A 14,487-nucleotide genomic window follows, 5' to 3' on the forward strand; every position below is an offset into this window, starting at 1 on the left:
ATTATGGTCTGGATGATGCGGTATTTAATTACGGTGGTCAAATTACTCAACAATGCGGCCGAATAATTCAATTCAATTCAATTCAATTCAATTTAATGAACATTTATTTTCATGTCGACAATAACAATTTAAGCATACACTAGAAAACAAATATCGATGAATATAATAATGAAGGACGGATGCAATGTATAGAATTTGAAGATAATAACTACAAAAATTAACGTAAAAGTCAACATGCAGGGGAAAAAAAAATTAAGCATAATGTTTTTGTATATTTCCCCGAGACAGACAAGTTCTCCCTTTGAGTTCGGTCATTGATAATTTTTGTTGTCTTCAAATTTGTATATATAAAAAAATATGAATGATAAAGGCAGATAATTAAAAACAGAAAGGAGGGGAGACCCGAAATTTATCTGCATGCATTCTTTTTTTCCTGAATTTCCTGAATATACACGCGGCCAGCTCAAGCTATAGCTGCGCTCACAGCGCCCTCCCGGAATTCGGCGATGGGTTGCTGATAAGATGCACACGACGACGGTTTAGTGCCGAAATATATTTCATTCTTTTCTTTTAGCGGAAACAAAACAGAAACAAATTCATCAGACATTGGTTAACATGTAAGAAACCACATGTTTTATAATGAAATAAACGGTAAAATCGGCCACGATTTCCTTTTTTGGTCATTAAAACCAGTGACTGTTTGTTGGAATTGACACCATAAATACGATTTCAGTAAATACTTTCGTCTTTCATTATTTATTTGTCGATCGTGAACTCCTCGGTTCCGATCAAAAGGCGAATTGTATCGTTTTTGTCAAACTTTATTAAACCTCCCATATCAAAACAAAACAAAACAAAACAAACACTTTCATATAAAACAGACAAGTCAAAATACATTAATTTAAATGCACTTTTAATTAACTTTATTTTCATTTATAAATATTTTATTTATCGCAGCAAAGTATATAGGCCCCTACAGTTTATTGACTTTGCTATTGTTCAGTATAGCCACTGACGAGTCCCAACCCTGCACTGTAGCATGCAGACCTTAAGATTAATCCTAAGTTAGGACGAGTCTCGAGATAAGACGAGTCCTAACTCTTTGTGAAATCGACTCCAGGGCCCCAACCCCATCACCCACCACAAAACACACAAACGAATTAAAACATAAACATTATCAAGAATTGTTTTAAAACAACAATCATGAAGATATTAGCTTAATTTAGCTGTCAGAAGATGAAATGTAATGGCAATCACAAAGTTTGTCCTTGAAACATTTCAACGAGTTTCACAAAACATTTGGAGACAATTGTTTCCATTTTATTTAATTTAGTTGAAATGATTTGTTGTAGTTAAATTATAGGAGCAGTAAATTTAAGGGATAAGGCCCCCCAGACATGACAGACTTGTTTTTGATTTGTGGGTTTTCTAACTTACAGTTGTGTAACCAATTTATAAGCGAGCTATTCAGTGTTAAAAAGTTGGCCACACCAAGGGCCCTTAGTTTAATTTCATTAGCTAATTAAAGACACTGGACACTATTGGTAATTGTCAAAGACCACTCTTCTTACTTGGTGTATCTCAACATATGCATAAAATAACAAACCTGTAAAAATTTGAGCTCAATCGGTCGTCGAAGTTGCGAGATAATAATGAAAGGAAAAAACACCCTTGTCACACAAAGTTGTTTGCTTTCAGATGCTTGATTTCGATATCTCAAATTCTAATAACTTTTAGACAACTGTTGAGAATGACAGACAGATCTCCTTTAAAACCACTTCATGTTCTTCTCCATCTCCTTGACGTCTCCAATCTCTCGTGACATCGAATAAGGGACGTTGTGCTGCATATTGAGTAATACAAGGAAACAAAAAATAGGTTATAGTTGTTTTAAGTCACTGTCTATAATAATATTCTATCCAAAAGATAGGTCTACTTTGGTTGATTTTCCCCTTATTAAATAACTTTCTAAAATTACAGTTTTTATATTCATTTCAGTGTGTTTAACATAATAATATGTGTGACCCTTGGAATGAGTACGGGCAGAGACGGCAAATGTGCTAGTAGCTCTTAGTTTTATTGCAATCTGTGTAAACGGTGAATCTGTTGGATGAAGACTGTTTTGTCTTAAACTGATAGTATCATTTGTATCTGTTTTGTTTTGGTATAAACAGTTTTGGTTTACTTTTGGCAACAACATAAAATCGTCCTTGGTGATTAAGTGTTGTAAAGATAACACACAATTTTAAACATTGATATATAAATATTGAAATAATTAATCCCTTTTCACACCTCATGAATAAAAATCCCACCTTCGATATGATGGACGTCAGAACTTTTTCAAAAGTAATTTTTTGAGAAAAACCAACTGAGAACCAAAAAGACACTACATATATAGGGGGGCCGGAAGTTCACAATGGATTTGCCTCTTTATACAAAGTACAAGAACCATAGGGGAGGGTAGCTTGCATTTAGCTTGTCTTATGGTTATAAGTGTTATTGAAGTAAAAACTTTGCTTAACAAATAATCCCCCGTTATTGGTACACATGAGTAATGTTTTGCTTTACTATACTGCATCCTAGCCTTGACCATATTCCTATCAAAAACATAACAAAATGTATATTTCTATACACATCCTTTTCAATTAAAAAAACTACAGCTAGCTAGGTTATTTAGTGCCCCTTTCCAGTCAAGTGTGAACATCTTTAGAAAGCATTTTTTTTTTTAATTTCCCGTATCTCACATGTAGGTCACGGTTATTGATTTCACTGAAGATGATTGTTGCATGCTCAGTACACTTAAAGGCAGTGGACACTATTGGTAATTACTCAAAATAATTATTAGAAAAAAAACTTAATTGGTAACAAGGGGAGAGGTTGATAGTATAAAATATTGTGAGAAACGGCTCCCTCTGAAGTGCCATAGTTTTCGAGAAAGAAGTAATTTTCCACGAATTTGATTTCGAGACCTCAGATTTAGAACTTGAGGTCTCGAAATCAACCATCTAAACGCACACAACTTCGTGTTACGAGGGTGTTTTTTCTTTCATTATTATCTCGCAAGTTTGATGACCGATTGAGCTCAAGTTTCACAGGTTTGTTATTTTATGCATATGTTGAGATACACCAACTGTGAAGGCTAGTCTTTGACAATTACCAATAGTGTCCACTGCCTTTAACGTAAAGCTCACACACTGTAGTATTTTGATACAGATTTGTGATTTTTAGCTTAAAACCTCATGGAAATCAAACTTAATTTTCCTTAAACTTTCCTTGCAAAATAAGTAATACCAGCAGGGTTTACACTAACTTTTAACTGGCCAGAAGAACCATTTAACTTGTCATTTCACTATAGAGTCTGTCAGTTTATCACTAGTAAGTCCTCATTTCAAATGAAACAAGAATGCTTTCTTACACTAAACTAGCCAGTTGGACAACTAGGAGTGAAATTTGACTGGTTGTTCATTGTTTTAACTGGCATGTGGCCACCGTCCACTGTTAAGGGAGAACACTGGCCACTACCTACACCTCAAAACGAATCTCGTGTTCATATTCTTTATCCCCAAATTCAACATCTACATAATCGTTGTGGTACCTGCAGAACTCCGGAAAGTACTTAGGGTAAAACAAAAGTAATATTCTTTATCCCGATCAAAATCCAACATCGATTAAATTCAATCGCATGTTGTGCCTGGTCAAAAATTATGGAATAATTTGACTTAAATACCCAATCTAAAGAATTATAAAAAAAATTGAACTATTTTTGACAGTCATTTAAAGGGTGGCTGCAGTGTTTTTTTCAATTCATTTAAACGATTAAACATGACTTTTTAAACGTAAAATATTTTTTTATATTTTTTATTAAATGCACAAGTATTTTAAAAATGGTTTTCAAGAGATTAGGGGAACCCACCCCGCCTCTAAAAGGGAGCCTTCATTTGCATAAACCTGACGTCATGTCGGTAACCCGAGCCGTCAGGCCCCCTGGCTGTGTGCATATAGAGACGTGTGCACTGTGTGGCCTGGTACCTAGGCGCGTGTAGTTAGGGATCAGACTCTTTTTGCCGATGATATGTTTGAATTCCCGACGTGACGTCGATGGTAGGGGCGGTAACAATCCACAAAAAGGGGGGCATGACTTATTCACTAATTACGCAAGTCAGATATGTCGGGAATAATTAAAACACATTTTTTATGATATTCAATACATATATCAGAAATAAATGACAGCAAAATTAACTGTTTTATTTGAATTCACTGCAGCATCCCTTTAAACATTGAACATTTAAAGGGACTGCTTGGTCAAAGATTAATAATAGCAATACTCGCCCACACATGTAAATGCCTAGTGAAACCTGATTATCTTTACAATAGGAGTGCTCTTAAAAAAAAATTGGCATTGTTCCTACTCCATGGATTTAATTAACACTGCTGTCGGGTAGTTTTAATAAGGCCACTTTTTAATTAAAGTTGAACTATTAACAGTTATTGATTGATACAATCAGCCAACCAATCATATCACTTAAGCTGGCGTTCTAAGAGCATGTGAGCAGGAACAACCAATTACAGCATCTTCACAGAGTCTCCATGCCTTATAAAGTCAGTGAAGAGTCAGCTTTTTCAGTTTGAGATATTGGTTCAGAAAATCCACATCAAACAAGATTGAATCTACATGCAATGTATGATGGCTTCTTTAACAAAACTCCTGATGCTACATGCAGCTATCACTCTTACACTGATCATTTTAAACATCAATCAAACAACAGCTTCTGATGCAACTGCATGTAAGACAAACATGAGAGAGTTTCTATCTGCAGAAAACAGAAAATTACTTCAACTTTCCTATCAATCAAAAGTTACTTGGTCTCATGTCCTCTGTGTGAGTTACTGCCATGCTGATCCTCAGTGTCACTCAGTCAATTACAACATAGAAGATCATCTGTGTGAGCTCAACAATGCTACCAGGGCTCAGTATCCTGATGACTTCATTACACACTATGGTAGTGTGTACTTTGATGCTGATGTAGAAACACCCCACCTCTCTGTACCTGACCAAGCACTCCCTACACAGCCTGATACAACCACCTTCTCTGAGCCTCAAAACAGCGGTTGCCAGGAGCTTCTCGAGGCAGGTCATGTGAGTGGTATCTACACAATATTCCCTGCTGGATTTAACGGTGGCCTGCAAGTTTACTGCGACATGGACACTGATGGTGAGGGCTGGATTGTCATTCAGAGGTGTCAAGATGGCAGTGTTGATTTCTATCGTAACTGGATTGACTACCAGTTTGGCTTTGGTGACAAATCTGGTGAATTCTGGCTTGGAAATGACAACCTACGTACCCTGACTGAGTGTGCAGGACCATGGAAGCTGAAGGTTGAGATGGTCGGATGGGACGAAGAAGAATCCTTTGCTGAATATGGACACTTCAAGATTGATGGAGACAACTTTAGACTTGAGATTGGCTCCTACAAGGCGAGCAGCACAGCAGGTGATGCACTTGTATACCACAATGGAATGATGTTCAGCACCAAGGACAAGGATAATGATCAGTCAGGCAGTTCAAACTGTGCTGTAGCTGCTAAAGGAGGATGGTGGTATAATGGTTGTTATCATTCTAATTTAAATGGTATGTATTATCCATATGAATCAAACAACCCGGATGCTAAACGGTGGTCTGATCAGGGAAGAGAATACAAATCAGTCAAAACATGTTCAATGAAAATGCGCCTCTCAATTTGATAAGATTTTACACAGTTAGAGCACTGAAAAAAGATTGGGAAGCTAATTCTTGATAAAAAAGTGTAAAACATTTTCTGAACCTGCAGTTGAGTTTAACCCTTTTGTATCCAAATTACCTTATTTTTTACAGAACTATTAATATTTGTATGTTGTTATTTAAGTATATCAGTATATTATAATCCACAAGGGAAACTGACTGGGTAAATGTTCAAATGTTTTTTTTTTGTGGAGTGGGACTCAAACCAATAAAGTCTGGATAAGAGCGCCAGCACATTAATCTGGATGTCATTGGTTGAGATCCAACTCTAGCCAATTTTTCTTTGTTCAACCCCAAAATGTATTTTTAGTTTAACACATGTGTTTACAAACAAAGACAGTTTTATGAACACGAAAAGCAATGAAATTGATTACCATGATGGAATGATATTCAGCACCGTGGGCAAGGACAATAATCATCAATGGGATGGGGCAGTACCAGAACTGTGATGTGCAGTACAAAGGATGATGCTGGTTGAAGGCATGATATTGTTCTAATATAAATTGTCCATATCAAAACCACCAGATATGATGGTATGCATTAATCTATTCTGGTGATTACAAGTAAATGGGTCAAACACTGTTCCATGAAACTGTGCCACTCAAACTAGTAATGCCTTGCCTTTTCCATACCTTGAAATGGGCTTGGGCTTTGATGACATGTACACAGAGCTTTCAAGGTGAAATGCAAGTTAATTTAATAACTACAGCTATTTTTGTCCCTTTTTTCCACGCAAGAGTGAACATCTTTAGAAATGACAACTTATAGTTTCAGTAAACGTGCAACGAGGCTGCAAATATTAATTTGCATTGGTCTTGATGTACATGTAGTGCTCAATACACCAATGCAAAGAACACACTCACATCAGGTTGACAAATTTCTTGTGAACTTCTTATGGTGGTTATATCCACAAGGAAGAGTCATATTTAAGCTGCTTGAAGGAAATTTAATCATACCAAAAAATGGCAAACTAATTAAATTATTTTCAACCCGCAGTAGTTTTTCTGTTGTAATCTGACCTCTAGCATTGTTTGCACTGTCCGTGGATTTATACACTATTGCCTTGTATTTAACTTAATTGGAATTTATTAAGTAATTGAATTTCACGCACATGGTGAAGACAAAACAGCAAGCCTACTAACAATATTACTTCTGGTGGTGCTTTCAGTAATTGAATTTGACACAAGAGGTGAAGACAAAATAGCAAGCCAACCAACCATATCACTCCTGCTTGTGCTTTTACTACAACATGTGACAAGCGACAACCAATGACAGCATCCCACATCAGCCTATATTCCATACAATCAGCCGGTGAAGAGTCAGCCTTCTATTTTTGAGATATTGGAAGCAAATCTACATCAACCAAGACTGGCTATACATACAATGTATGATGGCTTCTTTAACACAACTCCTGATGCTACATGCAGCTATCACTCTTACACTGATCATTTTAAACACCAAACTATCAACAGCTTCTGATGCAGCTGCCTGTAAAACAAAGATGAGAGAGTTTCTATCCGCAGAAAATAGAAAACTACTTCAACTTTCATATCAAGTGAGAGTAAGTTGGTCTCATGTCCTCTGTGTGAGTTACTGCCATGCTGATCCTCAGTGCCACTCAGTCAATTACAACATAGAAGATCATCTGTGTGAGCTCAACAATGCTACCAGGGCTCAGTATCCTGATGACTTCATTACACACTATGGTAGTGTGTACTTTGATGCTGATGTAGAAACACCTCACCTCTCTGTACCTGACCAAGCACTCCCTACACAGCCTGATACAACCATCTCCTCTGGGCCCCAACACAGCAGTTGCCAGGAGCTTCTCGAAGCAGGTCATGTGAGTGGTATCTACACAATATTCCCTGCTGGATTCAATGATGGCCTGCAAGTTTACTGTGACATGGACACTGAAGGTGAGGGCTGGATGGTCATTCAGAGGCGTCAAGATGGCAGTGTTGATTTCTACCGTAACTGGGTTGACTACCAGAATGGCTTTGGTGACAAATCTGGTGAATTCTGGCTTGGAAATGACAACCTACGTACCCTGACTGAGTCTGCAGGACCATGGAAGCTGAAGATTGAGATAGTCAGATGGGATGGAGAAGAATCCTTTGCTGAATATGGACACTTCAAGATTGATGGGGACAGCTTTAGACTTGAGATTGGCTCCTACAAGGCGAGCAGCACAGCAGGAGATTCACTTCAATACCACAATGGAATGATGTTCAGCACCAAAGACAAGGATAATGATATGTGGGACAGTGTTCAATGTGCTGCAACTTGCAAAGGAGGATGGTGGTTTAATGGTTGTTATGAAGCTAATTTAAATGGTATGTACTATCCATATGAATCTACCAGTGAGGATGGTATCAGTTGGTTTTATTGGGTGACAGGATACAAATCGGTCAAAACATGTTCAATGAAAATGCGCCTCTAATTTTTTTTAACTATTACACTATAGAGCACTGGAAAAAAGATTGGGAAGCAAATTCTTGAACAAAAAAACAACATTAAATAGTTTGTTATACTAATATTCTGTTTAACCCTTTAAAATACAAACTGCTCTCAACCACCCTTCTAGAAGTTTGATGAGTTGTATTTTGAGATTGTATGTTGTTATTGAAAACAGCAGACCGCACATGAAGAGACTTTTTGAGCACCTCATTAGTTTAATGCACCTTAAGCGAATTTTGCAAATCTTTTTAATTCAAGGTAATGATTACCAAAAGAAAAACCCTTTAAAACAAAAAGTAGGCTGTAGGCTAGATATCAATGGTGATTTGTAGATCTGTGTGGTTTTGCTGGTATCGGCAAAGTTAAATGTTTTTGATTGCTTTGACTTACCACTTTCAGTAAGAATTCACTCAATTTAATATCAAGCATCTTCGATTTCGTTTGAAAATGATTGCCCTTTTTGCATCAGCATTCATCTTTCAAAATGAGCAATTCAATTACTGCAGTTTAGCATTCATGCTGGTCAAACAACGCTCCTTCAAGTTCATTAGGCTGTACAGATCATTGTAGTTCACAAAAGCCAACAGCAAGAGGCACGTCAAGCATTCAATTAAATCAAATGTAAATAGATTGTAGAAATTCATCTGAAGAAAAGTAAACGTAGTCTTGGATGTGTATAAATAGAAGGAAGTTTGTATTTTCCCAATTTACAAGGAGATACTCAAGCAAAATAGTTATCAATTACCAATACTAGTTCAAAGTATATAGATTTGGCAACAATTTGTAATATTGGCTTTGAACAAGACATTTGGTTTGTTTTTAATTCAATTTGTTTTCTAGATCTTGGAAATTAGGCTGTTTTTGATGTGAACCAAGTAACACTGTTATGACCCTTAGGGCGTTTTTGAAAGTTTATATTAGGTAAGTCCATACAAATTTTCAACTAAATATGACAAATATTTTAAACTATGTTAGATATTATTCAGCTGATTTCTGATATACTACATTGTTATTGAAAGGACTTACTGTTTTTGAATTAATACAGCAATATAATCATATATTATAAAAACTTCAAATGAAGTAAGAAAGTCCTAACGCAATATGAATTTTCACAACAAACATCTGTTGCTGTATTTTGGAAATGTTTGCAACTCAAATAGTAAGTTTTATTTGTGTTTTAAGTCTTAACTTTTTAACTGCACCAAAGAGTAGTTTAAAAAAAACGCACAAAAATAACATGCTGGTAAACCTTATTCAATGCATGCTCTGCATGGTCAACAATCCATTCATGAAAACAAGAATTTGGGTTTTAGTACAGAGCTTATCAACAAAACAAGCTGGTTTCGAAGACAACTTAAAAAACGGTGATCATCCAAGTTTTATAACAATAGATATTCCCCTCTAAAAACCTTCATCCTCAAACGACAATCTGAACATTGTACCTGTAACTAACATCCAATCTAGTAACACTCAGATTAGTTTAGTATTCTCATTAAATGATCAGCATCAACAGTTTACCATTAGTGCAGTCCCATCAACCAGAATCAAATTCAGTTTGTTGTTTGTAATTCAGGCTATTTCACAGCCACCATGTGAGGAAATAAAACAATCAGCTCATACCAGTCATGTTAATCTTACTTGTCATTCTGCCTGCTTATTTCTGTCTCTACAATTCATTCTCAGTCTACATCATGCCTAGGTCTTTTTTAGTGATTTCTCCTCCATACATCCCTAAACCTGACCACACTCCTACTCCAAGCCCAGCTCTCCTCAATCACAACTAGACTAAATCTGGTTCATACTTCCTGTGAATGCAATTAAGATAAAATTAGTTAGGCCAAAAATTCGCAACAAATAAGTCACATCAGTTGAACTATAAGGCTCAACGGTTGCCCAAAATTCACAGTGAACAGGGCTGTGACGTCAACATTCGTAACGCATTCACATTTGCAGGAAGTCTGAACCGGGCTTTAGACATACAAAACATTGCAATTCTTATCAAAATGGACGCGTATAACCTCTTTACGATTGGGAGCCTCAACATGGTAAAAGATCAAGAGGGTGTCTCGTAGACATCCTAAAGTTGGACTCTGGCATTAATCCCCATGACCTACTAGTCATGGACTAAGGGTATGTTCAGACAGCGTACTAAGTTAGACCCGAACCGGTTTAACTTTTACGAGCAGTAGGGGGTGATCATAAAAATAAAACCCCTTTGCGTTCAGACAGCACTGAGTTAAACCTGATCCGATTTATCTTTGGTTTTAAGAGGTCAAACAAAACACGACCCCGTAACTCTAACATCCTGTTTATTGTCCTGTTCATTGGTCACCGTGTGTTTACGTAATGATTACGGAGGTCAATGGGTTGCCTGTTGTGAGTTTAACCGGATGTGATCTTTTTTATTCTGTCCACACACAGTGTTAAAAGATAAACCCGAAACGGTCTAAAGATAAACCCCCTCCCTGGACGGTTTATCTTTTGTGGGTTGAACTCGATTCGGACTAACTTTAGATCCATTCAGACACACTGAGTTGAACTCAATCGAGTTGAACCATGATTTAAACCAACTTTACAATGTAGTACCGTGTCTGAACGCACCCTATGAGACCAGTGGAGAACCATTGTCAGCAATGCCAGAGTTTGCTCCATTTGATTATGAAGATGAACATCTAACCGACTATGGAAGTTCATCAAGCTAACAGCTCCCTATCCTCCAACCACGATAAAGGTTTTTACAAGATGTCAAATGTTGTGGTTTTCACCTACAACTTGCAGACAACATTGGTACTTAACACAAACAAGTATTTCCACTTGTAATTCAATATATGGATGAACGAACCTGTCCGAAAATGGGCTCCATAAATCGTGCTGATCCGCTGAACTCCCGTTGCTTCATGGCCCTAGCCCCACATAGCATCAGGAACTATGATGACATTCCAAATGGGGGAACACTTCGACCCAAAACAGTACAAACATTTTTTCCATTTCCTTCCCACAGTGCCCTTCCACCAATGTGCATAATCAAACAGGCAGTATTTCACTTAGCGAATGTCCTTGATCAGACCTAGATTCACCCCCCCCCCCAAAAAAAAAACAAACCTGTTTGGGGTGATACAGAAATTGTTATATAAAATTTTATGCACACTTGTTAGGGTCTAATTCCTTTGACCAATTTCCCCACCACATAGAAAGTCTATGAACATGAAGAGTTAAAACAGGTAATGAGTACCAAGCTCTGGAGGCAGAGGGCGCTCTTCTCTTGCATCCTACTAGCTTTGACAGATCAAGACCACTAAACCCCACAGAGACAGCATAATCAACATTTACTGAGAACAAGGAACATGTATGTATCATGAGGGGAAGAAAGTTACCTAGAATATAAACCGAAAGACTGCCATTACTATCTGTTATACCTTGGTTACAAACTGTGAAGTTTGATTGGTCGAGAACCAATCACGTGACGCGCAACAAAAACGCATGTTACATAGCTCGACTGGCCGGGTAACATGAAAGGTGATGTACACCAGTGTACATCAACTTGACCGTTCCCAGCGTTGGTCGATTTCCACCGCTGGTTTCAAAACAACCGCGGGTTCGAGGGAATTGTTTCTTGTTCGTCTGCTTATAAAACAATGAATAGTCCATCGTAATAATGTTTGAAGATGACAACAGAACTTTGAAAAGAGGAATAACAATTAAACAAAGGTATAACAAAACAATTGTTGCCAAGGTGACTGGGGTCCATGGGTTTTGTACACCCTCGAGGGGAATTGGCACCCTCGGCTTTGCCTCGGGCGCCATTTTCCCCATCACAGCGTGCAACAACTGTATAATGTTATGTATCATCATTGGTGGGTTCAACAAGATTCCATGACATTTCTCCTTGACAAATTGTTAATTGACAAACTTTACAAAAATAGCTAAATTCCAGTATTTTCACTGACTAAAGAGATATTGGATGAATTGTAGTGCAGGTTATACAACTGTCTCCCCTATCTGGACAAAGAAAGTGCAATCCTCTAATTACTCCTACTGTAAATCAGGAGAGTTAATAATTGAAGAAACTCACCATGGAAGAGTCCACGTCATGTGCAGTCTCCCAGTGTCTATCCAAAGTAACAAGGATATCTCAAATGTTAAAGAACTGTCTGCTTAGGTTGTCCCATCCATTCAACAGGTCATCACTGCCTGTGGAAAGTATAAGAGCATCATACCATAAGATTATTGAAATCAAGTTGGAAATTTTTTTTGTTATAGTTTTGTGAAGGCTTGGGTTATAAATGAATGACAACTTTATATTCCAGCTTTGAACCAAAAATGCCCCGGCTACATGTTATGTAAACACTTGACCTATGCTCGCAAAACTAGATTCTCATTTGCAAAGAGAATGAAAGTAAAAACAACTATGGAAGATTACGATTATGAATACACATGAGATTAATGAGCAACAAAAAACACCATCCAACTCGGCTACAGCAGCAATGCTATAAAACATGGTGCAACCAGCTGGGGGACCCCCTCACCCAGAGAAACACACACAAAGAAACACACACGATCCACCTTTTCTGATTTTAATATTGCTTTGAAATGCAGTTTGGTATTCATTTAAGTAATTTTTATTTGTGTGAATATATTAGATGTAATTTGTTATCAAGACTGTCATAAAGTATGGACTCTTAAAATATGGCAAAAGACATCACGCACACAAAACGTTATTCAATAAGCTCAAAAAACTGACATCAATACCAACGTTAATTTGCATGCCATGTGTGAGATGGCTACACTTGCTTCAAAATCAATGAGAAAAGTTACTTCTTTAAAGAATACTGGCTTTAATTAGGTACCTGCTCAGACTCAATTCGTGTTTTAAGGTCAGTTTTAAACTCTTTTTCTAAGACAACTTCACCACTAGCTTCACTGGCTACAGCCCGAACGACACAGTTTTTGGTGACCTAATTGATTGCCATAAAAATGCGAGGCTCCAGTTGGTTCCAAAATCAATATGGATCTTACTTTTTTATGGAAAATCAGCTTTAATTGGATACCTGCCCAGGCTAAATTCGTGTGTTAAGGTCGGTTTTCAACTCTTTTTCTATGACAATTAACTTCACCACTAGCCTTGCTGGCTATTGCCAACAATGACACAGTCACCGTAGTCCTAATTGATTGCCATAGAGTGTGAGGCTCCACTTATTTAAAGTTTAAAGGCTTCAATACTGGTCAACTTTAGACAAAAGTAACAGTAACACCCATCTAAAAACAAGGCTGGAGTCCCAACTTTTAAGGTTAGCTTTCAATTGTTTATTTGAAGAGGCAATCTAATCATTGATTCGACTGCAAATTCTCTTCTAGCTTTACTGGCTACTAATAACAATAACAGCACAGTAATTGGAAACCTAATTGTTTGTGTAAGGCTACATTCGCTTCCAAATAGATGAGAAAACTGTCTTCATTAACAATTTTGAGCCTTTTAGAAACCATTAATTGCTGTATGGTCATTGCAAAATGCCCAGATATTGCTAACACATTTCATTTATTGAATCAAATTGTTTCAAGAGAAACTTCAACAAAAATAACATAAACAGAAAAGTTATTTTGATTTTAAAAATTGGGGTGCAAACTTGACATAAAAAATATCATTGCTACTCATATCCTTAACAACTCTGTGTGAATTGAAGTGGCTCAAATGTAATGGCTGTTTGCAGCCACTTTAGGCATTTGGGTGCAAGGGGCTTGTGGCAGCCATAGTCTCTGAAGGGTTAAATTATAATGGCTTTAATTAGCTACCTTACTCAAACTTGAATCGTGTTTTAAGGTCTGTTTCAAACTAATTTTGTTAGTTTTATTTTTTCCTTCCTGGCTTCTGACGTCAATAGAAACAAAGTCCTTGGAACCTTAATTGGTTGCCATACGTGAGACCAAACTCACTTCAAATTCAGTGAAGACACTTTATAAGCCTATCAGATTTAATTAGTTACCACGTCAGATTGGGTTCATGTTTTACGGTCAGCTTTTTACTTGCATGTAAGCGATGCAATCCTGTACCGCAGTAGACAACTACAGATGTACAGCAGATAGATGCAACACTTGAATGGAATTGGGGTTGTAGTAAACATCTCTCTGTTACAAACTCCAATACAATTATTCTAGTCTTGATTACCTCCACACTGTTGTTTGAGAGTAACTTTGTCTCAGCATGGAGTACTTCTCAATACTGTTACATCTCTCACTTGCAGTTCATGTT

General features: G+C 37.1%; 3 protein-coding genes across 3 annotated transcripts in view; 2 read left to right on the forward strand and 1 right to left on the reverse strand.

Moving 5' to 3' along the window:
• Nucleotides 1-332: 332 nt before the first annotated feature.
• The window catches only part of LOC139938916 (DNA repair protein RAD51 homolog 4-like), a 155,628-nt gene continuing 141,473 nt past the window's right edge, over nucleotides 333-14,487 (reverse strand). Inside the window, exon 11 of the transcript XR_011786233.1 lies at nucleotides 333-1,843. The gene's annotated coding sequence lies outside the window, so the exon portion shown is untranslated. The remainder of the gene's footprint in view (nucleotides 1,844-14,487) is intronic.
• LOC139938250 (ficolin-2-like) lies at nucleotides 4,685-5,743 on the forward strand. Its single transcript, XM_071933663.1, has one exon. It carries the CDS (start codon nucleotides 4,685-4,687, stop codon nucleotides 5,741-5,743), a length of 1,059 nt encoding a protein of 352 aa, XP_071789764.1.
• Nucleotides 7,171-8,223, forward strand: LOC139938251 (fibrinogen-like protein A). The gene has a single exon (XM_071933664.1). It carries the CDS (start codon nucleotides 7,171-7,173, stop codon nucleotides 8,221-8,223), a length of 1,053 nt encoding a protein of 350 aa, XP_071789765.1.

This window comes from Asterias amurensis, chromosome 6, assembly GCF_032118995.1.
Source record: "Asterias amurensis chromosome 6, ASM3211899v1".
In the NCBI taxonomy this organism is placed as follows: domain Eukaryota; kingdom Metazoa; phylum Echinodermata; class Asteroidea; order Forcipulatida; family Asteriidae; genus Asterias; species Asterias amurensis.

Bases quoted from the DNA above. Each gene is read 5' to 3' on its own strand.
- LOC139938250 (XM_071933663.1), top strand. From the start codon at position 4,685: ATGGCTTCTTTAACAAAACTCCTGATGCTACATGCAGCTATCACTCTT.
- LOC139938251 (XM_071933664.1), top strand. From the start codon at position 7,171: ATGGCTTCTTTAACACAACTCCTGATGCTACATGCAGCTATCACTCTT.